Source organism: Equus przewalskii, chromosome 11 (assembly GCF_037783145.1).
Source record: "Equus przewalskii isolate Varuska chromosome 11, EquPr2, whole genome shotgun sequence".
In the NCBI taxonomy this organism is placed as follows: domain Eukaryota; kingdom Metazoa; phylum Chordata; class Mammalia; order Perissodactyla; family Equidae; genus Equus; species Equus przewalskii.
The window spans coordinates 19005423-19032583 of record NC_091841.1 but is presented as its reverse complement, the minus strand read 5'-3'; the positions used below and the strand labels follow the sequence as shown (position 1 = coordinate 19032583).

General features: G+C 49.2%; 1 protein-coding gene across 3 annotated transcripts; it reads left to right on the top strand.

Moving 5' to 3' along the window:
- Positions 1 to 3406: 3406 nt before the first annotated feature.
- On the top strand, positions 3407 to 22146 carry SLC43A3 (solute carrier family 43 member 3). 3 transcript variants are annotated; one of them, XM_070563912.1, is made up of 13 exons: positions 3407 to 3640; positions 4286 to 4670; positions 5050 to 5179; positions 7452 to 7498; positions 9767 to 9843; positions 10067 to 10159; positions 12719 to 12858; positions 14003 to 14097; positions 15196 to 15369; positions 15591 to 15710; positions 19087 to 19273; positions 19937 to 20060; positions 21136 to 22146. In XM_070563912.1, the coding sequence occupies exons 2-13, from the start codon at positions 4469 to 4471 to the stop codon at positions 21235 to 21237; spliced, it is 1491 nt and encodes a 496-aa protein (XP_070420013.1). In that variant the 5' UTR covers positions 3407 to 3640; positions 4286 to 4468; the 3' UTR covers positions 21238 to 22146. The 3 variants fall into 3 exon arrangements, with proteins under 3 accessions (XP_070420013.1, XP_070420015.1, XP_070420014.1); XM_070563914.1 differs by lacking the exon at positions 3407 to 3640 and adding an exon at positions 3964 to 4099; XM_070563913.1 differs by lacking the exon at positions 3407 to 3640 and having other exon boundaries at positions 4149 to 4670.
- The last annotated feature ends 5015 nt before the right edge of the window (positions 22147 to 27161 follow it).

Genomic DNA, 27161 nt, shown 5'->3' with positions numbered 1-27161 from the left:
TGATTTCCTCTTTATTTTTCATCAATTAAACAATTTTTGTTAACAACAATAGCTGCTATTTATTAATTAGTGAGTGTATTAATTGGGCGATTTTCTTACATTATCCTTAATCCACACAACAACATGATTCCAATTTTATCAATGAGGAGACTGAAGTGCAGAGGGATCAGTAAGATCAGTAATGGGCTCAATATTGGGGATTTTGTTTTTGGCATTGCCTCAAGATGATTAGTATTTTTCTCCCCTATTGAAATGAAAGAGAAAACCTTTGCATTTACCTTTTGTCTTCCAAAACAAGCTTTTGAAACCTCATCCAAGATGATAGCTGGGAAAACCAAACATTCTGATTTGCGTGAGCCCAGATTTTGAAAAGACAAAATGTTTATATTTTGTTTTGTTTGTTTGCTTTGTGTATCAGAAATCAAAGTCCTTTCTATGAATGGCTTACAGTTTATCCACATATAAAAATTTGGAAAGGGATGAGGGGCAGGAAAGGGTATGCGGACCCTGATCAGAGAGGGGTCATTGGAGGTTGGGGGATGGGTCCTGGCTGAGGTTATTATGAGGAGTCTTGAGGACAGAGGTCAGTGCAGAGGTGGGGGCTGCATTGGAAGGTGGCCCTGCTGAGGACCAGCCACTTCTTGTGCCAGGGGGATGACTTGGTGCAGTTCATTCATCTGCCCTGGCAAAGAATGAAAACTATTCTTCCCTGGTCTACATAAATATACCCACCTCCCCACCCCCTTGCCATAAAAATATCTACAGTGTGGAGCCTGGATCTCCAAACATGTTTGTAATGCAAAGAAAAAGCCCCCCAGCATGAGTACTTGTGTAGGATGCAAGAGACCCAGTTCTATGCTCTCTCTTCCCCCCAGTGCAATAATGTCCCATGGCTGCTATTGCCAGACCCTGGACTGGCTCTCACTAGCTGGTTGACTGGGCCTCTGGCCTCTGAGGGGTTTTGAGCAGTTAAGTAGTGTCATCAAGTGGAAACCATGGAAATCAACTCTTGAAGCAGAATGGCGATGGTTTAGAGGCAGGTGATGTCCAAATGAGAGATGATGAGGTCTGAATAGGGCAGTGGCCAAGGATGGAGAGGAGAGATATTCAGGGGTAGAATCAATAGAATGTGATTGATTGATATGGGCTGAAGTCCAAACGCCTTCACTTAGCCGGCCACTCCAGCCTCAAGTGTTGTCACGCCCCTTGCCCGCCTCTGTTTTAGCTGGTTCCTGAATATTCTTGCTCTGTCAGGGCTCCATGCCTCTGAATGTGCTGTGCTGGCTTCTGCTTGGAAGACCATTCCCTCTCTCCAGAAATCTTGGGTTTCTTTGTGTGTCTCTCCAACTAGAGAATGAACTCTGAGAGGGAAGGCACAGAATCTCTCCTCTCTGAATGCCAGCCCCTGGTCATGCTCCACATGTATCTGTTGAGTGAATCAATCAATCAAAAAAAGATGCAGGGAGAAGGGGAAGGAAGGAATTGAAGGGAGAAGGAATGAAGACACTGGCCACACAGTCAGGCCTCATTATAATCACTCCTCTCTCTGATGTTACGCTTTAATCCTCATCGGTAGAGTGAAGCATGAGAATGAGCCAAAGGGCATCGGCCTCTGCTAGCGGCTGGAACCCGAACCAAATAAGATGGAAGGGTTCAGAGAATATTCTAATTGTCTGTCCCAACAGTTTCAGTAACACTGTCACATCACTAGAGGCAGTGCCTTCTGCAGACAGTGCTGGTGGGGCTGGGAGTGGGGGGGCACTGAGAGCCAAGAGAGAGAACAAAGTGAGGTGGACAGAGCCCTGACAATCTGTCCGGAGTCCTGGGCTCCAGTCCTGGATGCACGGATAGCCCGTGAGCCGGCCCTTTCTGCCTGCTCCCGCAGACTGACGTTGTAAAATCTCGCTCTCTTTGCTTTGACTTTTTCTGTTCCTCCCTTGCTACTTCCACACTCACTGATCCCCCAGGTCCTCAGGAGACTGAAATGGAAGCCAGAGCAGGAGATAGGGATTGAATTAATTTCAGTGTCTTTGTGTCTTGCAGTCAAATAGAAAATCTTGCATCCTAAATCCTGTTTGTCCTGGGCTCCTGTATTTTCTTATGGTTTTTTCATCAATTAGATTTTTTAAGAAAAGACTTTTCTCAAATGCCCAAACATCCATTGTTAAGACTACGAGTGTCAGAACATAGGTTTGGGAGTCAGGCAAACATTGCCACTTCGACGATTGACCTTGGGCAAGTTCCTCTGAAGTCCCCTCCCAGAGCCACTTCTCTGGCTCTGTCTACACACCTGGAAACTAGAGGACCAGTGCCATCCGCAGTCTGGCTACTGCCTACCATACCTGCCGGGAGTTCATAAACCCATCTCATAGTTCTTTCATGACAATTACTGTAATTAAGATACTACAGTCCTTATCTTACAGGAGGGGCAGCCAAAGAGCTTGCTTGGGGCTGTGTAACTAGTGAATACGTGGGGTACGGGACCAGAGCCACCCTTCCCCATGCAGTCAGTCACCTGGCTGGTCACACTTCCTTCCCCCTTTGTGTTTTGGTAGAGATCTGGAAAATACTCCCTGGTTTTAGCCTTCTACTATCCTAACCTTTTATGTCTTCCTCATTAAAAAGAAGGCTGGGCTTGGAATAACTTGAGTTCTGGGCCCCTGGGGGAATCCAGGAGGCTGGGCATGGGGGCCTGCAGACTGCATGGAATATGCAAGAAGCTCTTCTCTAAATTGAGCTTTGAACGGAAACAGCCACATGGGCCTCAGAAGCGGTCAGCTCACTTACTCTGGGCTGGAATGATAGCAACGCAGCTGCTTCAGCTGGCTATCTCACACTGATCACAGCTCCGATGGGCAATTATATGTGTCTTTGATTAATAAAAAATGGAGCAACGAATGAATACTTAATCAACACAGTCTGGCGGGTAGGCTCTTTCAGGACATGGGCTGGGGGTGAGGCAGGGAGTAGTCAAAGGGGTCCTTGGAGTTAAAAAGGCAGGGCACCCCTCCAGGGAGTGGTCTCTGGAAAAGTTGTCCATTCCTGATCGTTGGCGCCTTGATTCTGTGCCTGGGACTTGCTAGAAGCACTGGGGGCATGAGATCAGGAGAGAAGGCTGAGCTGGTCAGCAAATGGGGAAAAATGTACTCTTGTCCACCCAAGTGGTCAAGGAAAGAACATGGACTAGGGGATGTGTGTGTCCACGTGTCTGCAGGTAGCTGTGTTTTCTTTGCGTGTGCGCCTGTGTGCGCTGCGAGTTTGGAATCTTTTCTGTGGGTCTGCCTGTACTCGAAGCAGTAATTAAAACGAGCTTGGTTAGGGGAGGAAGGAGAGGCAAGGGAGCTAGGAGGCTGAAGGAGAGTGTGAAAGAGGAAAACAGACTCTGTTGGGGTTAGAGGGAGAGAGAGGAGAGAAGATCCAAGGGGCGGTCGAAAACCACGGGGCAGACTGTGAGCTCAGGAGAGGAAGGAAGTGATGGAGAAGGGGAGGTCGTGGACCTCCGCAGGTGCCGCCTTGCCTGTCAGGGCCCTTCCGGCTCCAGTGGGGGTGGGGGGGGACCAGGAGGAGACTGGGAGGAGCGGCAAGAGGCGGGAATCTGAACTGCGAAGAGTGTGGGACAGCGGGGCAGCCCTGCGAGGAGGTAGGACGCAGGTGCTGGGCTGGGGCGTGGGCAGGGGCCATGGGGAAGCGAGGCGATTGGGCAGGAGGCAGGCTGACTCCGGGGGCGCCCCTATCTGGAGGGGCGCTGACCACTTGTTGGAGGAGGTGTGGGGTGGGGGTGAGGAGGGGCTTCTGGGCACTTTCCTGGAAGACGGAGATGTGGGGAAGGAGACCTGGAGAGGGGACATGGGGCATCCTAGCCGAGAGTCACGGAGGATCCTCGGAGTTGGGATATTTTTGGCGTTAGACTGGCCTTCCTGTTGTGGCTAACTAGCCTTGGGCTCATTGATAAAACCTCCTGGAGCTTTGGTTTCCTTGTCAGTAAACCGAGGATAACGAAGACTAACTGGCCAGGTTGTTGTGAGGAGCTGTGAGGACATACATGACGGCTCCCCGTCTGCTTGCCTGCCTCAGAATTGCTGCGGTTGTAATTTTAGTGGTCAGTCTTCAGGATTTGGGCTCAGTTCCTGTTTCCCCCCTCTTCTGCCAGGCGGGGTAGGACAGGGCTTTTTGTTGCAGCTGTTTCTCCTAGCTGGCCTCTCTCTCCTCCCTACAAAGGACGCTTTGTCCACCTGTACCTTTCCCACAAGCCCCCTGCACCAGCAACCTCTTCCTTATTTTACAGCAACCAGAGACTCAACCACTGATGGGTTCTGCCCAAGCCGAGAACAGCCAGCACTGGAGAGCTCCCTGACTGGAAGGGCCTGCCAAAGGAATTTCCCAGGTGCTCAAACACCAGGCCTTGCAGCTCCTGTGCTCAGCCCAGGAGGCCACCAGTGAAACTGGAGGATCGGCCACACCTCAGGCCATGGCGAGTCAGGGGCTTCCCCTACGAGTGGCCACTCTGCTGACGGGGCTGCTGGAATGTCTTGGCTTTGCAGGCGTCCTCTTCGGCTGGGCGTCGCTGGTGTTTGTCTTCAAGACAGAACATTACTTTGAGGAGCTGTGTGAACCAAATGCCGGGCTGACGGGCAATGCCACACTGACGGGCAATGTCACGGGACAGACTGGTAAGGGAATGATGACTTGTCTAGGAAGCTGAGGCCGGTTCTCACTTGGTGGGAAGGAGTAGGAAGGACTCCATCCCCTGCCCACCCTGCCAACCTTTCTACAATGAGACAAAGGGGGTGTCAGCCTCCCCTGTCCCCTACCCCTCAACCTCAGTCTAGGAGGTGCCTGGAGAGGGAAGTACTAGCTCCTGAGGGGTAATTAGAGGCAGTCACATTTCAGCTCACCGAAGGGAGAACTTTCCACCAGCCAGCTGTCCAAGACGGGAGAGGCTGCTCTGGAGGGGAGCCAGGCTGGGAACCCACCTGGCAGGAAGGCTGGGCTGGATGGGAGGTTGGCCCACCCACTCTGGCTTCTGAGATCCCCCTTTCTGGCCTCCAGACTGCAAAGCCCAGGATGAGAAGTTCTCGCTCATCTTCACCCTGGCGTCCTTCATGAACAACTTCATGACATTCCCCACTGGCTACATCTTTGACCGTTTTAAGACCACTGTGGCCCGCCTCATAGCCATGTAAGTCCCTAAGGCCCAGTCTGGGTGGAGATGAGCAAGAGGAATTCTTCTGGCATTAGCCTCTCTTGGAGGGAGTCTCGGGCCAGGCAACTGGGCAGTCCTGCCAGGCGCTGCCTCAGCAGCTGCTCTCTTCCTACACCCCTACTTCCCTTTCCTTGCCTCCTTCCTCTGCTAGGTGTGAATGTGTGTTCTATGTGACATGCTGAATTGAGCAGGAGCCCAGGCCCGCTTTCTGTGAGAGCTGGCCTGGGGCCCGGGTTATGAAATTAGCAAAACCTAAAATTGTCACTCTGCCTTCATCCCGGGGAACCTTGTCTATAGCTCCTACAAGGCCTCATGGCCAGGTTGCTCAGACTTAGTTGTCATCTTCCTCACTCCCCGTCACTCCCCAGAGACTTAGCCAGTGAGGTCTCCTGGGACCTGCAGTGGTGGGATATCAGGTCCCCTGGGGCTGGAGGGAAGGCAATGGGGTTTCCCATGCAGATGAGTCAACGAGGCCAACGGACTTGTTCTTGCTCATCCAGGGTGCCGCTCCAGCTGGCCTGGGTGAGTGATAAGCAGTGCCCTGCTGGGAGCTGATAGAACCCAAAGCAAGCAGCCCCTGGCATGCTTGTGAGAGATTAGTTGTCAGAGGGGCTGGAGGGCCGGCTGGGCCAGGAAATAGCCAGGTCCCTTGGTCTTTAAGTGCTTGGCACATAATGACTTTATCTCGTCTCTCTTGGTGTTTGACTCCCTCTCCTCCTCTTCCCTCTCCTCCCTCTTCTCCAGCCTCCATGTGTTAAGAAAAACTCAGTCTTCCTTCCTGTGTTTCTCCTTTACTTTTACACACGATACTTCACACCCAAATGTGTGCGTGTGGGGGGTGTTCCCACACCAAGCCATCCTGCCACAACAGCTGGGTGGCCTACAATTTAACTCAATTCTGACCTCATCTTCCTGGAGATAGAGTCAGATCCCGCAGGTAAGGGCTCAATCCCACGAGACTGCCCCCACTTCAGACACCAGTCGCAAGTGGTGTGTCCCCTGGTTGCCCATGACTTCTGTCTGACTTGGCTGCGCAGCGGAGGTTCCCATGACTTCCTCCCGCTTGGGTTCAATTATTTGCTAGACCAGCTCCCAGAACTCGGGGGAAAACTTGCTTACATTTACCAGTTTATTAAAGGATGTGATAAAGGATGCAGATGAACGGCCAGATGAAGAGATATGTAGGCGAGGTCTGGGAGGGTCCTGAACCCCGGAGCTTCTGTCCCTGGGAAGTTGGGGTGTGTCACCCTCCTAGTATGTGGATGTGTTCACCAACCCAGATGCTCTCTGAACCCTCTACTATTGGGGTTTTGTGGAGGCTTCCTCAAGTAGGCATGATCAATTACTAACTCCATTTCCAGCCCCTCTCCCCTCTCTAGAGAAGTGGGGAGCGGGGCTGAAAATTCCAATCTTCTAATTATGGCTTGGTCTTTCTCGTGACCAGTCTCTTCCAGGAGCCATCCAGGAGCCCACCCAGAGTCACCTCATTAGAACAAAAGATGCTCCTAGTGCTCTTATCACTGAGGAATTTGAAGGATTTTAGAAGTCCTGTGATAGGGACTAGGGACAAGGACCAAATAGGTATTTCTTATTCTAAATCACTATATCACACAGGCACTACTTTTATTACCCTATGTCTTATAAGACCCCCAAACTGCTAGAAAATCCCCATAACCTTTGGATTGTGGTTCTATAATCACAGAACCCTGGAACTTTAAGCTTGGGTTCTAGGTCGGTCCAATCATTTCCCTTTATAGAAAAGGCCACTGAGGCCCAGAGAAGGGCAGTGTCTTGACCAAGGTCACACAGTGAATAGGCATTGAGACTGAAGGTTTTGATTTGTAGACCAGGCACTAACCCCTTTCTCCAAAAGATTGGCCTGTTGGGACTCCCAAGTGGGAGGGCCTTGGCTCCACTCACTTTGTCTCTGGCCAAGCCCAGTAACCTTCTCCTGAACTCATTGCATCCTTAGCTGAGTTCATTGCCCAGGATTTCCCAGTGTAGCCTTGGACCTTGAGAGGAGCCAAATACCCTCATTTGTGAGGTCAGGGCCACCTATCAATCACATCTGGGTTTCTGGCTCCTGGTTCCGAGCCTGGGGTCCAGAAGCATCCATGCCCATTGAACTCCCAGGCTGAGAATGCACTCTAGTGCCAAATTTGGAGATTGGGTGAGTAGAATTCTTGGTTTTGTCCCCCAGGTTTCCTTTTCCTTGACAACATACTCCATCCCCTGTTCTGTGTTTCAGATTTCTGTACACCACTGCCACACTCACCATAGCCTTCACCTCTGCAGGTGAGTGCTGTCGGGGGGTGGGAGGGACACAAGCTCAGGGGCACCTGCTGGGTGGGACAGTTGCCGAAGGTGATGGACAGGACACACTGACCCCCCCATGGTTATCAGAGAGCCACAGACTTTGAGCTTGAAAGAATCTTTGAGAGAGTTATTACTGGTCTATGAAAACAGTTTCACCTACTGAGAAATGCAACAAATAAGCACAATGGAGGGATTGCCTCAGAGAGAAGAATTTGGTCCAAAGATTTTGTCTTTCCTCTTATATGTATTAACATGTTCTCCCTCTCTTATTGTAGTGAAATGATATATGAATGACAGTTGCTTTTGAAAATATCCTTACTAGCAGGGCAAAAGTTGACGATCCTAGCTAGTCAAAAGTTTTCTTTTCAAATTTTACTGGTCTATAAATGTATAAAATTCCCAAAGTCTAGGAATTCCAATCTGGTTTATTCCTGCTTTCCCCCAGTATGCAGAGGAGAAAACTGAGCTAGAGAGAGACCCCTTGCAAAGACTTGCTCAAGGGAACAGAGTAAGTTAGTGGGAAGTGGGCTTGGGGTCCCCGGCTGTGCCCTCTCCTAGCATCCTGGTTATGCTGGCCAAGAGATGCCTTCTAATATTTCTCCCCAGTGTCAGATCGCATGGCTCAATTTTGGGGATAGGAAGTAAAAGTACATAACTGTTGCGTGTGTAGTCCTTTGCTGATGCCGTATGGCATCATGAGTTCGTCTCCATTTGTGCTCCGTAAACACGGGCTGAGTGTCTTTGATCTCATGAGATAGCCTGGCACCTCAAGCCAGTTATTTAAAAGCACTCTCCTCATCAAACCCGCTTTATCTTATCAAAGAGCCTGTAAATGATTTTCAAGTGGCTGAATGTGGTGGTGGTGGCTAAGAATGTTTGACTCACCTTGTGAAGCATTTGATCACCAGTTCTCCCTTCCTCCGTAAAACTGAGCTTTTGGTTTTTGGAAAAAGTGTTGGGACCACAATGACCCAATTGTGAAAGGAATCTCACCCAACCTTAGGAGAGTGCATTAGGAGAGAGGTACCTTTTATAAAGACAGAAATTGAATGGTAAATAGTGTGAATAGTCTAAAACGAGCACTTTACAGTGCTTCTCAAGGTATAGAACAATAGTTACTTCAGAGGACATTAGGAGGCACAACCTTGCCACGTTAAGCACTGAATCGTCTGGTGGAAAAATCATTCTTTTTCTATTTCTCTTTCAGTCCTCTGATTTCATGAACGAAAGTCTTGACATGGGGCCGGTATGAATTTAACACTATGGCAGGAGCAGGTTTCAAGCTTGGAACGTTCTGAGGGCAACTGCATCTAGTTACAATTTAATAACATTGTTTTCCTTTCATTGTATTTATTTTTACTATTCCTTTCTATTCTTGACAAGCAACATGAGTTGCTTTTCATTTACAGTAGTGATACAAAGTTTCCTTTAAAAATAATAGATTTCTTTTGGATAAAACGGAGCCAACGTAAAGAAAACATTTTAGCAAATAATAGGATGGGCATGGGTTATGGCCCAAATCAGGAAAGTGGGCAGAAGTCTGTAGCTTGGGAAAGACTAATTTATGAAGGGCTCCAAACTCCTGGCATTTTAGTTCTGTTATCGTCCAACACTTTCCAGACCTATCGTAGTAGTTTGTTTGCAGGTCAGTCTGTTCAAGGGTAGGAAGTATGCTTAACCCATCCTTCATTTCCAATGCCAAGCACTATGCCCCATGAAGAAAGTGCTCAAGTTTGATGAACAAAGGAAAGAGTCTGTGCCATTTTCTCACTGAGGTCTCCCAACACCCCATAAGGCAGGAAGAGCAGGGACTGTTATTCCCATTTTACAGATAGGGTGACTTAGTCACAGATTCGGAATCCAGCTCAAAGTCATGCAGTGAATAAGAAGCTGGGCTTGGGGACAGAGTCCAGACTTCTCTCCCCACAGTGTCAAGGATGAATAGAAGGGGCTGTTTGTGGTTGAATGAGAGAAGGGAGCAGTGTCTTCACTTCGAGTCTATCTGGAGACATCCAGGTCAGCCACAGACCAAGGACCATCTTTGGTCGGGAAGAAGGTGGCTCAGGAGACCTCTGCAAGGACATTTGGGGGAGCCTTGACCAGTACCCTAAGACCTCGAAGGATGCTAGAATTAGGGCCCTGAGCCCGGGATTGTTGGGAATTTGGAGCAAGTAGGAGCCAGAGTTTGGGGTTCCATGTTTGGGTTGCACTATGATGCTGCCCCACCTCTGTTTTTGATTGTTCCAGAATCAGCCCTGCTGCTCTTCCTGGCCATGCCCATGCTCACCGTTGGGGGAATCCTGTTTCTGATCACCAACCTGCAGGTGTGAGCCTGCCCTCATCCCAGGCACCTGGCAGGAGGGTGGAAGGAGGGAGAAGCACTTTTCTACATTGGCTACCTTAAATGGGGTTGGCCCCGGCCAGGGTGGTAGCTCCTGGGGTGGAGTGTGAGTCTGGGTATCATGAAGGCCTGGAACATGCTGGGTGCACAGGAAATATTTACTTCATGATTAAATAAGTGATTCAGGTTGGTCACATTCTCTCCAGGTGGGAAACCTGTTTGGCAAACACCGCTCAACCATCATCACTCTCTACAATGGAGCGTTTGACTCTTCCTCGGCAGTCTTCCTTGTCATTAAGGTAAAAAATAGCGGGGCCAGCCCATTGGCCGAGTGGTTAAGTTTGCATGCTCTGCTTGGGAGACCCAGGGTTTCTCTGGTTTGGATGCTGAAAGTGGACATGGCACCTCTCATCAGGCCATGAGGCGGTGTCCCACATAGCACAACCAGAAGCACTCACAGCTAGAATATACAGCTACATCTGGGGAGCTATGGGGAGATGAAGAAGGGGAAAAAAAAGAAGACTGGCAACAGATGTTAGTCCAGGTGCCAGTGTTAAAAAACAAAAACAAAAACGTAAAAAATAGTAATAGCCAACATTTATTGAGCACTAATATATGCCAGACACTTGTCTTGTGAACTTTGCATGATTTCTTTCCATCAACGCTTCTGCAGCTAGAAAACATGACACTTGAACTTGAGCCCAGGCCTGTCTGGTTCTAGAGGCTGAGCTTGTAACCATTAAACTCCTTCTTCACACTCCTGTAGGATTTTTGCAAGGAGGCTAAGGGAAGGCATGGCCATGATGTGCCTGGGCCAGTGTTGGGCAGAGGCTGGGGGCCCTTTGCAATGGGGTGTTTGTGCCCGTGAGCTTCTGGGTTGGACAGGGAGGTGGGGGGTGGCTCGTCGGGGCAGCAGGGGCAGACACAGAGTCCTCTCCAGCTCTCCTGAAGGCCGAGGTTAGTGATCGGGGGATGGGCTGTTGCCAGTGCTGTTAGTAGCCCACCTAACAGCCATTCTCTCTTCTTTATTGCTAACATTCCATCTGGGCAGTGGTGTGCCCAGCCCAGGGGATGAATCCTGATTGATCTCAGCCAACTGAGGCAGTCGCTTTCCTCCTTGCTAATGATGAGTAGAGGTGGGCATATTCTCCAGTCCTTGTTAGTGAGGTGAAGGGGTTGTATTCACGAGGACTTTAGGGATATTTCTCTCCTTGTTGGAAGATGAAAGCAGAGCAAAAAGAAAGCCTTCCTCCCTGGTCCCCCTTTCCACCCTTCCTCTTTGAATGTTGTGGCAACTGTTTGAATGTTTGAATATAGCTGGATGTGTGACAGCCATTCTGTGATTATGAGGCAACAAGCTGGAGGACAAAAGCTAGCAAACTAAGGATGAATGAGTGAAAGGAATAGAAGAATATGAGTCCTTGACACCCGAAGCCGACCAACTTGGGACTTCCCTCTGGGCTTTGTGTTAGGCCAGAGGCAGCTGGCACAGCCTGTGGGCCAGGGGCAAGAGAAGAGGATCTCTGGGAGTCACTATCCAGATATGAAACTAGCTTAGTGCTGTGAGCACCTGGGCTTGGAGGGTCGCCCACAGGCTGAGCCTTGGGGCACGTACTCAAGCCTTTCTACCACTCGTACAAGAACCAATTTCCAGGTTCTTCCTCCTTCCCCTGGATGTGCTTCCCTTTCTCTCTTCCCTCTTTGGAGTTGGAAGGAGAGACAGCGCGCCAGAGCAGGAGCTGGAGATCTCCATTTAATCTGACCTTGCTGCTGCTCACTCTGACCTTGAGCAATTCCTTGTGCCTCTCTGGACCTCAGTTTCACCCTCTGTAAAGTGAGGTGGTTGGGCTAGATCAACGGTTTTCAAACTGGGTGTCGAGGAACACTGAGGGGTTCCCTTTGATGTTATGTTGGTCACCAAGGAGAATAAGGGGGAGGATGACAGGGCCACTCCCCACTGATGTGTTTCATAAGTTGAATTTCTGTGTAAAATTTTGTTTGAACAAAAGACTTTGCTGCCAGTAAAAAAAAAAAAAAACACCAGGCTGGAAGATCTCTGAGAAGCTTCACTTCACTAGGAGGCTCTATAAGACTGTGGGGATGGATAATACGCTGCCTCCTCTGCTGGTTGGGCCCTGGGGTGACAGGGAGTCTATGTGTGTACGAGGTGTAATTAATTAGCTTCCAGGGTGGAAGGCAACAGCCTGTACCAAGACTCATTCTTAGAAACTGGGGTTCCAGCTCCTGCTTCTTACCCGGACTTTTCTTTGGTGTGGTAAAATCTATAGAATAAAATTTACCGTCTTAACCACTTTAAGTGTATGGTTCAGCGGCATTAAGTTCATCATATTGTTAGGCAAGCAACACCACCATCCATCTCCAGATTGAAGTCTTTTCAATCTTGTGTAAGTGAAACTCTGTCCCCATTAAACACTAACTCTCCAGTATCCCACCCCACCCAGCTCCTGGCAACCACCCTTCTGCTTTCTGTCTCTGTGAATTTGGCTACTCTAGGGACCTCATCCAAATGGAATCATGTAGTAGTTATCCTTCTATAACTGGCTTATTTCACTTAGCATGATGTCCTCAAGGTTCATCCATGTTATAGCACGTGTCAGAATTTCCTTACCTTTTTTTGTTGTTGTTGAGGAAGATTGGCCCTGAGCTAACATCTGTTGCCAATCTTCCTCTATTTTGTATGTGGGACACCACAACAACATGGCTTGATGAGCAGTGTGCAGGTCCATGCCTGGGATCTGAACCCACAAACCCAAGGCTGCCAAAGCAGAGCATGTGAACTTAAGCACCATGCCACTGGGCTGGCCCCTACACTGACTTTTTTCCTCCTTTATCTGCAGCTCCTTTATGAACAGGGCGTCAGCCTCAGGGCCTCCTTCCTCTTCTTCTCTGTCTTCAGTGTCTGGCATGTTGGGCGCACTTTCCTCCTGCTGCCCCGGGGGCACATCCCCTACCCACTGCCCCCCAACTACCGCTATGGGTAAGCACTATGACCTAGCAATTGTGGGCCCGAGCCCCCCATGTGACCTGGGATGGAAGCAGGGGATGGGAAAGTCGTGGTCACAGTAGGGCAGAGGAAACCTGTCACAGGAGAGGAAGACCAGCATGGGTGTGTCAGCTGGCAATTGCTGCATAACAGACTACCCCAGAACTCAGTGGCCTGAAACCTTAAGCATTTATTATTTTTCCTGGGTCTGTGGGTAGCTGACGAGTTCTACTGATCAGGGACAGACTGGGATGATCTTGACAGGCCTCATTCTTGCCTCTGATCATCTAATGGGTTAGCTAGGGGCTGGCTTGTCTAGGATGACCTCACTCATACGAGTTTTTTCTGGAGGTCATTGGGGGTGACAGGGATGTCTGGGACACCTGGCTCTCATCCTCCGACAGGCTGGCTTGGGCTTGTCCATGTGGTGCTTCCAGGGTTCCAAGAGAGAGAGTGCAAAAATGCACAAGCTCTCTTAAAGTTCAGGGCTGGAATGAGCACAGCATGATTTCTCTTGCATTCTCTTGGCTGAGGCAGCTCACATGGCTCAGTGAAGATTCAGGGGATGGGGAAATAGTCAGAGCTGCAAAATTCCATTGCAAAGCGTGGAGAACAGAGGAAGTGAAGAAATGTGACCCTTTTTGCAGCTCTTCCCCACAAGCAGTAGAGGGAGAGCTTTCATTTGCTGCTCACTTACTATCTGCCAGATCCCACGTGCTCTCTGATTTCGTCTCACCATGATCCTCTCAGATAGATGGGCTTATCTCCATTTTCCAAATGAGAAAAATGGGGGTCGGAAGGGTTATGTCTGAGCCATGTTGCCACAGCCAGGAAGAACAAGAGCTAGGATGTGAACTCAGCCTCTCCTACTCTTCCCACGCCTCCAGTGGTCCCCAAACTTTGCTGGGTATCAGAATCACAGAATCACTCGAAGATCTTCAAAAAATCTGGAAGCCTGGCTGCCACTCCCAGACACTCAGATTTAACTGGTCTGGCTATGACTTGGGCTTCGGGGTTGTTAAGAGGTGATTTCACTGTGCTGTGAAACGGGGGATCCCCTGCACTATTCCCTCCAGCCTGAGACTCAGGCTCAGCTCACAGCCCTTGGGCTGGGCTGAGGGGACTTCTGTTTCCACAGCCTGTGCTCTGGGAAGGACAGCAGGGAGGAGGAGCAGAAGACAGTGGAGTCCAAAGAGCTGGAGGGACAGTCGGAGTTCATTTCGCCAAAGGAAGGTGAGCCCTGCTGCTGAACCCAGTTCCCTTCAGAACCTGGTCTTCGTGGCGGCCGACCTGGTCCCTCACCTCCAGAGCTCCCCTAGAGACTCAGTCAGGAAAGGTCAGGTGGAGAAAGGACCTGTGGGGTCTTCTCGACCCCCTCACTTTATAGAGGGTCCAGACAGGGGCAAGACTTTTGTTTCTTTTCTCCTTTCTGTCCCTCTCTTCTTTCTCTCATGTCATTATCACACTACCCCCTGAATTCCATCTTCCATCATTTTCCTTCCTGTCCGCCGACTCTTCAGTCCTAAGTCTGCCTTATTTGTCCCCATTTCTGCAGGTCTCCTGGGTCTGCCCTCTCACTGTTCCATTTCCATCACCGCCTCTGTTGCCTCCTCATCTCTTTGGGTCTTTGGTTACAAACATCACAATCCCTGCTGGCTGAATTAGAAACAGGAACAGGATTCTGGGAAGCTCACAGAATCAAGGGAAAAATGAACTTTCCAGGCTCCAGGATGAGCAGGACCAGATTACGCCTGGGGGTCCCAGTCGAAAGTCACAGCCAGTCTGCCTCTCTAGGGAGAACGATCGGATTGGGCCACCCTGGCTGAGGAACAGAATGCTTAATTCACAGGCCCATCTGGACCATGAGGAAAAGGGCAGGGGAAGATTTCCAGAGGAAACCAGGATCCTGGTACCGAAAGAGAGGGGATGCAGAGCAGCTGAGACAACAGCTGTCAGCCACTAACCCACATCTCATGTCTAACTTTCTCCTCTCCATGTCTTTTTTTCCACCATCCTGGCTGAGAAAGATCAGGAAAGTGTTAGTGCAAGAAGTGTCATTGAAATCAGACTGTGAAAGACAGATCAGATTTCAGTCGATGAGAAGAACATGGGGAAGGTCATTCAAGGTGGTAGGGCCAGAATGACCAAGGCGTAGAGGTGAGCATGTGCCACTTGCGGGCAGCTCAGGGAGCACGCTGGATGAGTTCTGGGAGGTAAGAATACAAGGTGAACGTGGACCTCAAACTGTTCCATTAAGGCCTCTACACTGTTGTTCACCCCAGTGTTCCACTTTCCTTGTAATTCATGCTCAGATCCTCCTTTCTCCATCAGAGTTTCCAGATCCAGGGCAGCAGAAGGAGCTCCACTCTTTCTGGAGCTACGCTTTCTCGCGGCGCTTTGCCTGGCACCTGATGTGGCTGTCTATGATACAATTGTGGCATTACCTCTTTATCGGCACCCTCAACTCTCTACTCACCACTTTGGCCAAGGGAGACAGGGCACTAGGTATGTGGCGGGGCTGGGAGGCATCCCATCTGTGCATCCCAGTTGGGGACTTGGAACCTCGAGCGGTGCGGGGTGCTAAGCCCAGTAGGGCTATGTGCTCCAGAGAAAGGTCTGAGCAGGGATGTGGGGAGGATGGTCGGTCAGGGCAGGGTGGGAGGGTCCCCTCCTGTAAGGCAGTCCTGGAAATTTCTTATCTCTCAATGCTTCTCTGCTCTCTGCAGTCAGCATCTACACAAATGCCTTTGCCATCACTCAGTTCTTTGGAGTGCTCTGTGCCCCCTGGAATGGCCTGCTCATGGACCAGCTTAAACAGAGGTACCAGAAGAAAGCGAGCAAGACAGGTGAGACCTGGGCTCGGGAGCATCAGGGAACCAGGAGAGGAGAGATCATTTATCTTCATGCCCATCTTCTCTTTTGTTCTTAATCTTTTTCTACTTGCATCCATCCGTCTATCCCTCCATTCATCCACCCATCCATCCATCTGTCTGTCTAACCACTAGTCGCTGAGTGCCAGTTATGGGCCATACGTAGTCCAGATTCAGCAACGGACAAGACAGATATGTCCTTGTTCTCAGTCTAGAGAGTGGAGAAAGACAAGTCATTAGGCATTACAATCCATGAAGTAAACCCACAGGGGGCTGTGGGGACACAATAAGGGCACATAACCTGTTCCAGATGAGGACGAGATCGGTGTATGGGAAGGCTTCCTGGAGAAAGTGTCATCTAAGCTGAAACCTGAAGGATGAGTCAGAAGTGAGGAGATGAAGAGGAGGGCCCTGGGAGAGTGGCCCAAGAATACGGTGGGCTCAAGGTTGTGAAGGAGAGAGGGAAACGTTGAGGACTCCGAGGACTCCCTTAAAGGGATTCAGTGACTGGCTGGAGGTGTATTGGTTAAGCCTAGCACGCTCTGCTTCGGTGGCCCAGGTTAGTGGGTTTGGATCCCAGGTGTGGACCTACACCACTCATCAGCCCTGCTGCGGTGGCGACCCACATGCAAAATAGAGGAAGATTGGCACAGATGTTAGCTCAGGGCAAATCTTCCTCAGCAACAACTAAACAAAACAAAAAAACAGTAATTCAGGCTGGCCAGGGTACAAAGGAGTATGGAAGGGTCTGGAGAGAGAGCCGTGAGAAGGGGCAGGCTGTGCCCCATGCCGAGGAGCTTGGACAAGCTCCTTGGACATCAGTCGAGGAACAGAGGGGTGCTGAGGTATTTTAACCTGCAGGGGTTGGGGATGCGGAGGGACAAAAGTAGAGAGTAACATTTCTCCTATGACTTTCATCTACACCCCTCCCTGACTCCCCTGCCCTGCTTCTCCTACCCTGCTGGAGTATTCTACAGCAAATCTCAGTCATCAAACCATTTCATCTGTAAATACTTCAGGTTGTACCTCTAACGGATAAGCCCTCTTTTACTTGAATATCACCATAGTATCATCACATCCACAAAAATTCCTCAATGATTTCTTAATACCATCTACTATGCACTCTGCTCAAATTTCCGTAATTGTCTCAAATATGTCTTTTTACAGTTGATTTGTTCAAATTAAGAGCCACACACTATATGTGGTTGATGTGCCTTTTATGTCTTTTAAAATGTATAAGTGTCGTCTTCCACATGCTTTTTGTCCTTGTTTATTTGTTGAAGAAATGGGGTGTTTTGTTCTGTCACATTTCCACATTTTGGATTTGGCATCCTTTTGGTGTCATTTAAAATGTTTGGGTATTTCCTGTAAACACACAGGTTGGAGGCTCAAGGAGCCTCAGTTTAATATTTTTGGCAAGAGTAATTCAGAGGTGGAGCTGTGGGCTTCCTAAGGGCTCCCGTCAGCAGGCCCCTGGTACCTATTGTCCTGTTCTTATCATGTTAAGATTGATCAATGGGCTAAGACATTGTCAGTCTCATCCACTTATTACAAAGTTTCCCATCGACTGTGCGTCTGATGATTGTAGCAGCCGTTGATGATCAATGCCTAGACCCATTAGTTTACTAGGGTTGCCAACTCGTGATTTCCTGTTTCCATCTTTCCTTCTGCTTTCAACAGCGAGAATTCCTTTAGAAAGAAAAACTTCCCCTTATTAACTATTTTGTTACCCTGGGATAAATGCTTGGTTTTTCTTCTTTTTACCAGTTTTGAGAATAATGAATTGATGCCCTAGCAACTTCCAGGGGTGACTACTCATTGTTTCTTTTTCAAAGTCTCATTTTAAATATATTTGATGTGTTTCAATCCATTTTCACCACGATTCTTTTTGATGTTCAAATCGTCACATCTTTGGCCATTGGGAACTTTACCAATCCAGTATCTGTGTCCTTTAGACATCATCCTGTTAGTTTTAGAGAGTGTCTTTACTTTCTAGCACAATGAGATGTTCACGTCCATCTGATCAGGTATGTTTCCTATCCCAGACCTGAAACCAGCCATTTCTCCAAGTAACGCTGGGTCCCTTTAATGGGAAATGGTATTTAAAGACTGTAGTCTGGATGCTAGCATTTCTAATTCTCCTGGGTTGTCATTGCTTTTGGGCTTTGGATAGAGTTAAAGCATACATAATTTTTTGGAAGAAAAAATACATCATAAATGCCTAATAATGATACTTTGATTCAAATTTTACCTCCTTAATTTTAGATTCGTATCTCTTTTTCTCTTCCTCTGAAAATCTTGGTTCCTAACAATACTATACAGACACACACATGTATAGTATTTTAAAAATGTTTTATATATTGTCACTGGTTTTAGCAATATCAACATTATTAATAACAATACTGTTGCTGAATGCAGTGCCTCTCTCTCTGTGTCCTTCCATCCTTCCTTCCATTCTCCTCCTTAGCATATATCCCACAAGAGGATGTACAGTCAAATTACTGTTTTAAGAATCACCAACTTGACATAAAGTTATGTTCATTGGTTTCATTTCGTTCCTGATTTTGGAGGATTGCTTTGCTTGTTCTCTTCCTATTATTTTAATTTAATTGAATTTTTAAACATTTGTATATCAAATATTTACATTTTCCCAAAGCCAAAACCATGAAACAGTATACATTCCAAGAAGTTTAGTTTTCCTCTCTGTTCCCTGCACCCTGTTCGTTCACTCTGTCTTTAGGCAATGATCTTTTTCTTAAAGACAGACTATATAGACATAATTTCGCTCTCAGATAAAGGCCACATACTGCACGCCCTGTTCTGCGGTCTTCCTTCTGTGTGACTCTCTGTCCCGAGGATGCTCCCCAGCAGGGCCTTCTCCTCACTCTTCTTACGCTGCCTAGTTATCCGTGACGGGGCTGCAGGACAGCCAGGACAGCTGTCCCTCTGGATGGCTGTTTGGATCACCCCTGTCTTTTGTTAGTACCTGTCGTGCTACACAGAATGCCTGGCTGCAGGTTGCAGGGGCCAGAGCAGGTGGCCCTCTTAGGAGGCCATTGCAATCTGTGTAATCTGTGAGTGAGTGATGGTGGTTTAAAAGTAGGATGAGTTGGTGGGGATGGAGAAGAGTGGATACATTTGAATGATAATTAGGAGGTGGATCATCAACATTCATTGATGGACTGGAGATGGGGCATGTGGGAGAAAGAGGATTCGAGGATGACCCCCTGGGTTTCTGCCTGGAAAGTTAGATGGATGGTGGTTCCTCCCTTTACCCAGATCTCTCTTGCCTCCTTCCTGCCCTCCATTGTGCCCGCTTGCAGGCAGCCTCTCCTCTTCCCTTTTGGACCAGGTTTCTCAGCCTCGGCGGTGGCCCTTTGTTCCACGGTTCCTTCTCTGGCGCTGACGTCTCTGCTGTGCCTGGGCTTCGCCCTCTGTGCCTCAGTCCCTGTCCTCCCCCTCCAGTACGTCACCTTCATCCTGCAAGTGATCAGCCGCTCCTTCCTCTATGGAGGCAATGCTGCCTTCCTGACCCTTGCGTAAGTGGGCTTGGGGTGCATTACATAATGGGGGACACATGGGGCAAAGGGAAGCATGCTGGAGGCACAGAAATTGGGAGGTGAGGATGGGCCTGAGATGGTGAGGTGATGGTGACAGGGTCTGGGAGCAGGCGTAGGGGGTGGTGCCTGGAGGTGAGGCTGGCAGGAGGAGTAGAGCTTTCATGTACTTGAGCCTTCGTATCAGCTCTCCCTCTGCCTCTGTTCTCTACCTGGTGAACGCTTATTCACCCTCTGAGGCCCACTTCTGTTCCAACACTCCCAGGGAAGAGATGGAAATAAAGTGTCTTCCCTTATTTGTGCCCTGGGCACTCTATTCCTGCTGCCTTTGATGGTGCACACATCATATGGCATATAGTGATCTGTTTTTGTGTTCATGTTTTTCTCCCAACTTCCCTGGGGTGCAGCGTGTGTCTGGGTCCCTGCTGTTTTCCCACTGTCAAGCACAATAACTTCTCTGTGTTCTGTGGTTTGAAAGCCTGACCAAAGGCAAAGGGGAGAGGGCTGTTTGGGTGAGGGTGGGTGAAGGCAGGCCGAGGACAGGGGAGTTGTGAGCAAGTAGCTGACAAAGGCCCACCCAGATGAGGCCCTGCTTGGAGGGAGGGTCCGTGAGTGTCACTGGAACCCCATTTGTCTCCCTCCCAGTTTCCCTCCGGAACACTTTGGGAAGATCTTCGGGCTAGTGATGGCCTTGTCAGCCATTGTGTCTCTGCTCCAGTTCCCCATCTTCACCTTCATCAAGGGCCCCCTCCAGAATGACCCTTTCTACGTGAGTATTGTGGGCCTCAGACCACCAAGGACATCCAGATTGGGGTGACTCAATGGGCACCCAGCAGGGGGAGCCCCAAATCTGGCTGAAGTATTTCCTGCAGGAACATTGCTGCACACGGGTACATCCTTGGTCTTGCTTCTCAAACTGGGGTCAGTGGGAGCACCCTGCCTTTTGCTGTGGGTACCTGACACCACAGGGCTATCATGGGGTGGCTGCCCAGGGGGCCCACGTTCTTCAGAGATTTGGGAAGAAAATATTTTTTTATGTGTGTGGAGACAAGTAATCATATTCTAGAGGAGAACGCAAAATCCTCACAATGATTCATGAAAACCTAAGACTTCAAAGATATTTCCTGCTTGTGATGAGCACAGGTGGACCTTGGCCTCAGCCCTAGGGATGCAACGTGCATTGGATTCCACAGCTGATCTGAGAGGCAGGAGCTCTGTGCTCTCACCCCTGCATCCCCACACCACCAGGGATGCTCACCCACCCAGCCCTGGGAGGTGGGCGTGACTCTCCAGCTGTTTGAGATAGAAGAAACAGAGGCTCAAAGATTTGGGTTGTGTGACTTCTATGTTCAGAAGCCCACAGCAAAGGAGCAGAAGTCCTTTGACTTTGAATTCAGTGTTCTGACCACTGCACAGCCCTTTAGCCTCATTTTGAAAAGATCAGCAAAGTGTAGAACAGGAGTTTAAATCAGTCATTGGGAGGAAAAAAAAAAAAGCCCTGAACTGAAAGACTGAGGAGAATTACTTGGTTGTGATATCGGAGCACCCTAACTGAATATTCAGAAGATATGATGTAGCTCTCGTCCCTCCGTCAGTTTCCTGAGTGACCCTGAGCTGGTCACTGAATGCCGCCTGGGCCTCTCTTTCTTCCTCCGTGAAATGGGCACAATATCCCTCCCCACCTGGCTCCACAGGGCAGAATGAAAAGTAACGCACAGTCCTTCCTCCAGAGTGTCTGAGTGGAAAGTGGAAGATAAACTAGGCGGAATTCTGGTCCCCTCATTGGTCGTGGGCATTGCTCAGAGTTCCTGGACTTCACCTCCCTCCTTCCTGTCTCCCTCCAGGTGAACGTGATGCTGGTGCTTGTCACTCTTCTGACATTCATCCACCCCTTCCTGGTGTACCGTGAGTGCCAGCGGAAAGAAGGCCCCCCTGCAATCGCTTAGTTTGGAAGCCCTCCATTTTCAGCTCTGCAGATGCTTTTGCTAATCTTCCCCTCCCTTTGAGGACCCCGTATCCAGAAAGTCTTTGCTCACTCAGGCTACTTGTATTAAGCAGACATTACTTTTTCTTAAATAAAGAAGACACGTAACTGCTAGCTGAGACTTCTGATAGGCAAGAAAAGAATTTCAATGCCAAGCTGATTGATACCATACAGACCCAAAGCAAAAGCTTGTGGAAGTTCTCCTTAGTTGCAGAGCAGGACGCACATGGCCTTGGCAGACCCTTGACCCGAAGGGAGGTGATGTGATGGGAGAGGAGGTGTGTCACCTGCTTCTCTAGGCCTCTTTGGCCCTGAAGCCCATGTGTGCCTGGGCCCTGTACCACCAGGTAAATTTCCAGGTGGAGGGTGAGGTTGTCATGGCCTCAGCTATGCCCCCTGGCATTTGGAGGTGGTGCCCAGCTCTCCCTCAAAGGCACAGCCTTGGTTAGAGAGTGGCAGTGACAAAGGCTTGGTTAGAGAGTCTTGGGAGACAGAGGAGAGACGGGTTGGGGTGGGGGTGGGGGGGCCCTGGGCCTGAGATCCAGCTCTGCCACTGATGCTGGAGGCCCTTGAGCAGATCCCCCTTGGACTGAGCGTCAGTTTTCCCATCTGTAAAATGAGAGGATTCTGGAGTTGGAGGGTCTTTCTGAAGCTAACAATCTAGAAGGATTTAAGAGGAGTGGCAGAGAATCAGGCCACCCAGAGAGCCTTGGGTACCAGCTGGCCTGCTCGACTGAAGGATTTCTGACAAAGCCTCTTAGGGATGTTTTCCTCAACAAGAAGGGAGATGATGATTGACTTTGGGAATTATATAAAAATGTTCTCGGGAGAAGAATTTTGTAGAACAGTAAAGTCTTTCTGCTTAAAGCAACTACTGTTTCACCACTTCAGGCTTTGGGGATGTTGTGTGTGTGTGTGTGTGTTCCTGCCCCATGCCCCAGCTTCCTGGGAAGTGGACACAGCAGTGGAGTCCAGGAATCTGGTGGCAGCATCCTGATGTGGGAGCTGGACCCAGAGTGGGGTAGGAGACCTCAGACTGATATCCAGCTACCTGGTTCTAGGATGGGCTTGAGAAGCCCCTCCACCCCTGCACCCTCACCGCCTCCCAGGAGTCCCTTCGTTTGCCTCCTCTTCCTCTGTACCCCATCCCACCCCCATCACAATACTCCACACCCCCAGCTGGAAGCACTAGATGGAATCAGAAGGGCCCTGGGTGAGTCTCAGTTCTGCCACCCAGCAACTGGGCAAGTCCCTTAACCATTCTGGATCACAACTTCCTCACCTGCAAAAAGCAATGAATCATTTCTATCCCTGAGGGCGACAGTGAGAATTTAAAGTAATTGCTACTGCCTAGCCCGTGGTGGGAGCAGGTGCACATTTCTTTCTTCATTTACTCATGACTAGAAAGGAAGGGGTACCAAGAAGGGAGAAGGGGAGGGACCTGGAGGGAGAGAGATGGTAGGTGGGCGAGATGGGACAAACTGGAATACACCAGGTGTTTTCTTCCACTTAGCCTGGAGAGGGCTTGGGAGAGGACAGTGAGGGGGAGGGGGCTGGCAGGCAGATTCATTCATCCAATCAGTCTGTCCATCAACAAATGTTTATGGAGCCTCTACAATGCATCAGGCACTGTCCTAGGTACTGGGGATACAGAGATACACAAGGGGCTGAAACACAGCTCTTCTGTGAACTGCTGGAAGGGTAATTTGCAGGGGCCTGGGGACCTGGGTCTGAAGACAGACATCAGAGTGCTCACGAACGGCTTTCATCTTGTCTTGCTCCAAAACTTTCCACGGCTTCCTGCTGTCCATGGGGCAAGGCTCAGACTCCAGCCTGGCACTCACAGCTCTCAGCAATGTGATTCCAGCCACTCCCCTACCTTCCCCACCCTCTTCACCTCCCACCTCCAGGAGGACAGAATTCATTCTTGTGGACAAAGGTTCCTGGTCTGGGCGTCTGTGAGCACACCAGTTCCTCTGCGTGGTGGCTCCTCCCATCTCTGCCAGGGAAATTTGCCTGGTCTACTGGGGTCCTGTTCAAAATGCCATCTTCTCTAAAAATCTTTCCTTGGGGTCTCCAACAGCTTTGAGTTCTCGGCACTTGGTCACACCCTTCTTGGTGACTGGCACCTGCCTCCTTGCATGATGACCTCTCCAAACCTGGACAGCAAACTCCAGGAGGCGGCATATGGGTCTTACCTGGCTCAGTGACTAATGCGTGCTTGCTGTCCATGTGGTGCCGGTTAGGGCTCATTGAATGAATGATCACTGAATGAGTGAATTCTTTCTTGTCCTGGCCTCAGTGCCAACTGGAAGGAGAGAGCAGAGCACATGGGGGTGGGATGGGGCAGTGGGAAGAACATGGACTGGGGGGCCAGGCCAACCCTTTTTTCATCCCGGCTCTGTCACTAGTGTGACCTTGGATGGGCCACTTCACCTCTACATCTCAGTTTCTTTATCAGTATAAAGGGAGAAATAGACCTGCCCTCTGGACTGTTGCAAGGATTAGAAATTAGGTCAAGTGCCTAGCACATGGTAGGTACTCAACAGATGATAGCTATGATTGCAGTTAACATATTAAGTCAAAAAGAATGCCTAATGCCCATCAACTGGTGAATGGATAAATCAAATGTAGTCCATTTAGACAATGGAAATTATTTGGCAATAAAAAGGAATGAGGTATTGATATACACTACGACGTGGATGAACCTTGAAAAGATTATGCTAAGTGAAAGAAGCCAGTCGCTAGAGACTGCATACAGTGTGACTCCATTTTTATGAAATGTCCAGATGAGGAACCTCTCTAGAAGCAGAAAGTAGATTAGTGATTGCCTAGAGCTGGGCGGAGTTGGTAGTGAGTGCTAATGGGTAAGGGGTTCTTTTTAGGGTGAGGAAAATTTTCTAAAATTGATAATGAGTGTACAATTCTGAATATGCTAAAACCCATTGAATTGTATACACTTTAAATGGGTGACTTGTATGTGAATATATCTCCATAAAGCCGATACTAAAAAAAGATGTCTGGAAAATTGCCTTAATTTTAATGGTATAGACAAGATCAATATATTTTCCTTGAGTTTTAGTTTGAGAAATAGAATGGGATATTTTAAAATCATTGTGGTACATTTAAATACATTGAATTTAAATCAGAATTACCATTTTCTTAGAAAAGTATCATTGGATTAAAAAAGATAAAAAATTGTGCTAAAAACTTCAAAAAAGGAAAAAGATGTCTGGATTCCTCAGCAAGTGCAGGAAACACTTGGATCCAGAGAGAGAGAAGCGCAGCTGTGTGCACAGCCGCCTCTTTCTGCCCCAAGAGCCCCTTGCTGCAACTTCTTCCTCAGATGGGACCAACTGCTCTTTTAAATGAGGAAGCAAGCAACAGGGGTTTCACAAGTTTTGGGTTCCTGGTGCAACCCTCCTCTCCAGCTCCAGCCTCAGCAGAGAGGAACTGGAGGCAAGTCTCCTCCTCCACAGGCCGTGGTGCCAGGCGGGGCCTCTCCTGGGGCAGAGGACACTTCCATGAGGAGCAGAGTGCCTGCCATTTAAAGAACAGCTGGACAAGTAGAATAAAATAAACAACAGCTGACAGCCGGAATCAGGAGCTCTGTGTGACAATCTCCTTTCACCTGCCGCATTTTACAGATGAGGAGAGTTAGGCTCTGAGAGGCAAGTTATGTCCAAGAGCATCTGTCTGGTGCATTGTGGAGCTGGCGTTTAGACCCAGATTTGTCTGTCTCCTAAGGTCACGTTCATTTTAGGTGTTACCTTCTCTTTACATTCATTCTTACGTCAGAAACATGTGGTGGTTGTAAAAGAAGTCAGAAAACAAAGAAGTGCATGAAAAACAAATATCATTGTTAACTGCACTGCTCAGAAATGACCATGGTTAACAGGTTGGTATGTTTGCCCCTCGCCATGTGACTATGTGTGTGATAAGGGAAACGATCTCATAAACTTTTCTTTGCCATCACATAGTCCTTCAAAACGTGATTGTCAGTGGCTCCTTACAAGCCTATCTTAGGGCGATGTCACATTTTATTTATCCCCCAGCCACCCCGTCCTGGGGGCTCCCCTCACTCACATCTTGGGACATTGGGCCTAGCCGTTCTGTTCCCCCTCTGCTGCCTGAGCTGGCGTGGGGGGTGCCTCCTGACGGTGAACCATGAGCAGCCTAGGTCAGCACACTGGAGAGTGTGCCTAATAATAGAACTCAGGGGGCCAGATGTTGCCAGAGAGCCACCTTTGGAGCTTCTAGAGATGACGTCCATCCATTCATCATCATCTGTGAATCTGGTGCTAGCTGTTGTTCAGCCAAAGGTGTTGGCTGCCCGCTTCCCAGGTGCTGTCGACCCTCTTACCTAAATTTAAAGCTTGGGGCAAAGACCCCAGTGGTTCTTCCTGGAGCTCCTCTTGCTGCCAGACCCCCAGGGGATAGATGATCCCCAAATGTGCTGGGTGTGACTCCAGGGCACAGAGAGGGTGCCTCCTCTAACATTCTTTGGAAAAGACACTGCATCCAGGTATCAAGGCACGGGCTCCTATCCGTCCGTTCTTTGGCGATGACAATTTCCTGGGTGGGACACGTCTGACCCCTCCTGGGCACACTGCAACCCACGTCTCTGTGCACAGCGGGGCTGACTTAATGACAGGTTCATTAAACCCAGGACCACAGCTTGTGGTCTCACCAGCCCCCACTCCAGGGGTTTTGATTTTTTTTTCTAACCTCAAACATCTGCTTATCGGCCTCTCAGCATTCTGTTTCCTGAGTCCAATGTTCCCTCCCAGGCCTGAAGGTGGACTCAAGCAGTAGGTTCATGGGAAAGGCTCCGGGCTTTGCAAGTGCTGACCAGCTGCGTGACCTTGAAGAAACCCTTAATCACGTGGAGCCTCAGTTTCCTCCCCTGTAATAGAGATAATAAGTACCACGGGGACTTGTGGGGAGGACCAGAGAGAACATTTGAGAATAAAAGGTGGAGGCAGCTCGGGCTCTGCAGCTGGACTGTCCAAAACCAACCTCCAGCTCTTCCCCACACAAGGTCTGAGCTTAGATTCACGGTGCCTCAGTTTCCTCATCTGTAAAATGGGGATAACGGTAGAACTACATCATGGAGTTGTAAGGGTTAAGTCAATCAGTGAACGTAAATCACTTCAAACAGGACATTCACACCACCTGACATGTGTGACTGTGGATGTTATCGGTACCATCTGAGATCCCCTGAGGGGAGGGCAGCACAAGGTGTATCTACATTTCACTCCTGGTGGAGCCTGGAATGTCACCACCTGGTTCAGGACAGAAACCACTCTGCAGGCATCTGCCCAAGCTGTTTTTTCCGTAACAAAACAGCCTAGATTCTCTTGTAGCCTTTAGAATGGGAACATTACGAAGGCAAAAAAAAGACTTTCTAATTACCCCAAATCTTAAGCCAAAGTCAATGAAAAACATCAACTTCATATCCAATTTTTGTACTACTCTGTTTCTCCAGGAGTCAGTGCAGAAAAGCCGTGATCACAGAAGTGACAATCACCATGGGTGGGGCTGTGCATTCCTTCAGGAGCCAGGGGCTTGGGGCCAGAGATGGCTGGGGCTACGGAAGAGGACAGTCAGGCAGCCCCGCGTCTCCTTCTCACCTTCTCAGGCTGCTTGTCCTTGACCGAGTCATAGCCGCTCAGTTGCCTTTGTCTCCTCACCTGAAATGGGGGTATGAAGCCCACCTCAGAGAATAGTAAGGATAAATGAGACTCCACATGAACAGCGCTTGGCCCTGGCACGCACACGATAGGTCCTCAGTTAAGGGCAGCTATTAATTTTTATTATATGTACAAAGTCACATTAAATCTCAAGGGCACCATTTAAAAGTGAAGTGGCTTAGTTTTCCTTGCT

Excerpts from the sequence above, each read along its gene's own strand:
- SLC43A3 (XM_070563912.1), top strand. The coding sequence starts at position 4,469 with ATGGCGAGTCAGGGGCTTCCCCTACGAGTGGCCACTCTGCTGACGGGG. Across the intron at positions 4,671-5,049 it reads CAATGTCACGGGACAGACTG|ACTGCAAAGCCCAGGATGAG; the intron begins GTAAGGGAATGA and ends TCTGGCCTCCAG. Across the intron at positions 5,180-7,451 it reads GTGGCCCGCCTCATAGCCAT|ATTTCTGTACACCACTGCCA; the intron begins GTAAGTCCCTAA and ends TCTGTGTTTCAG.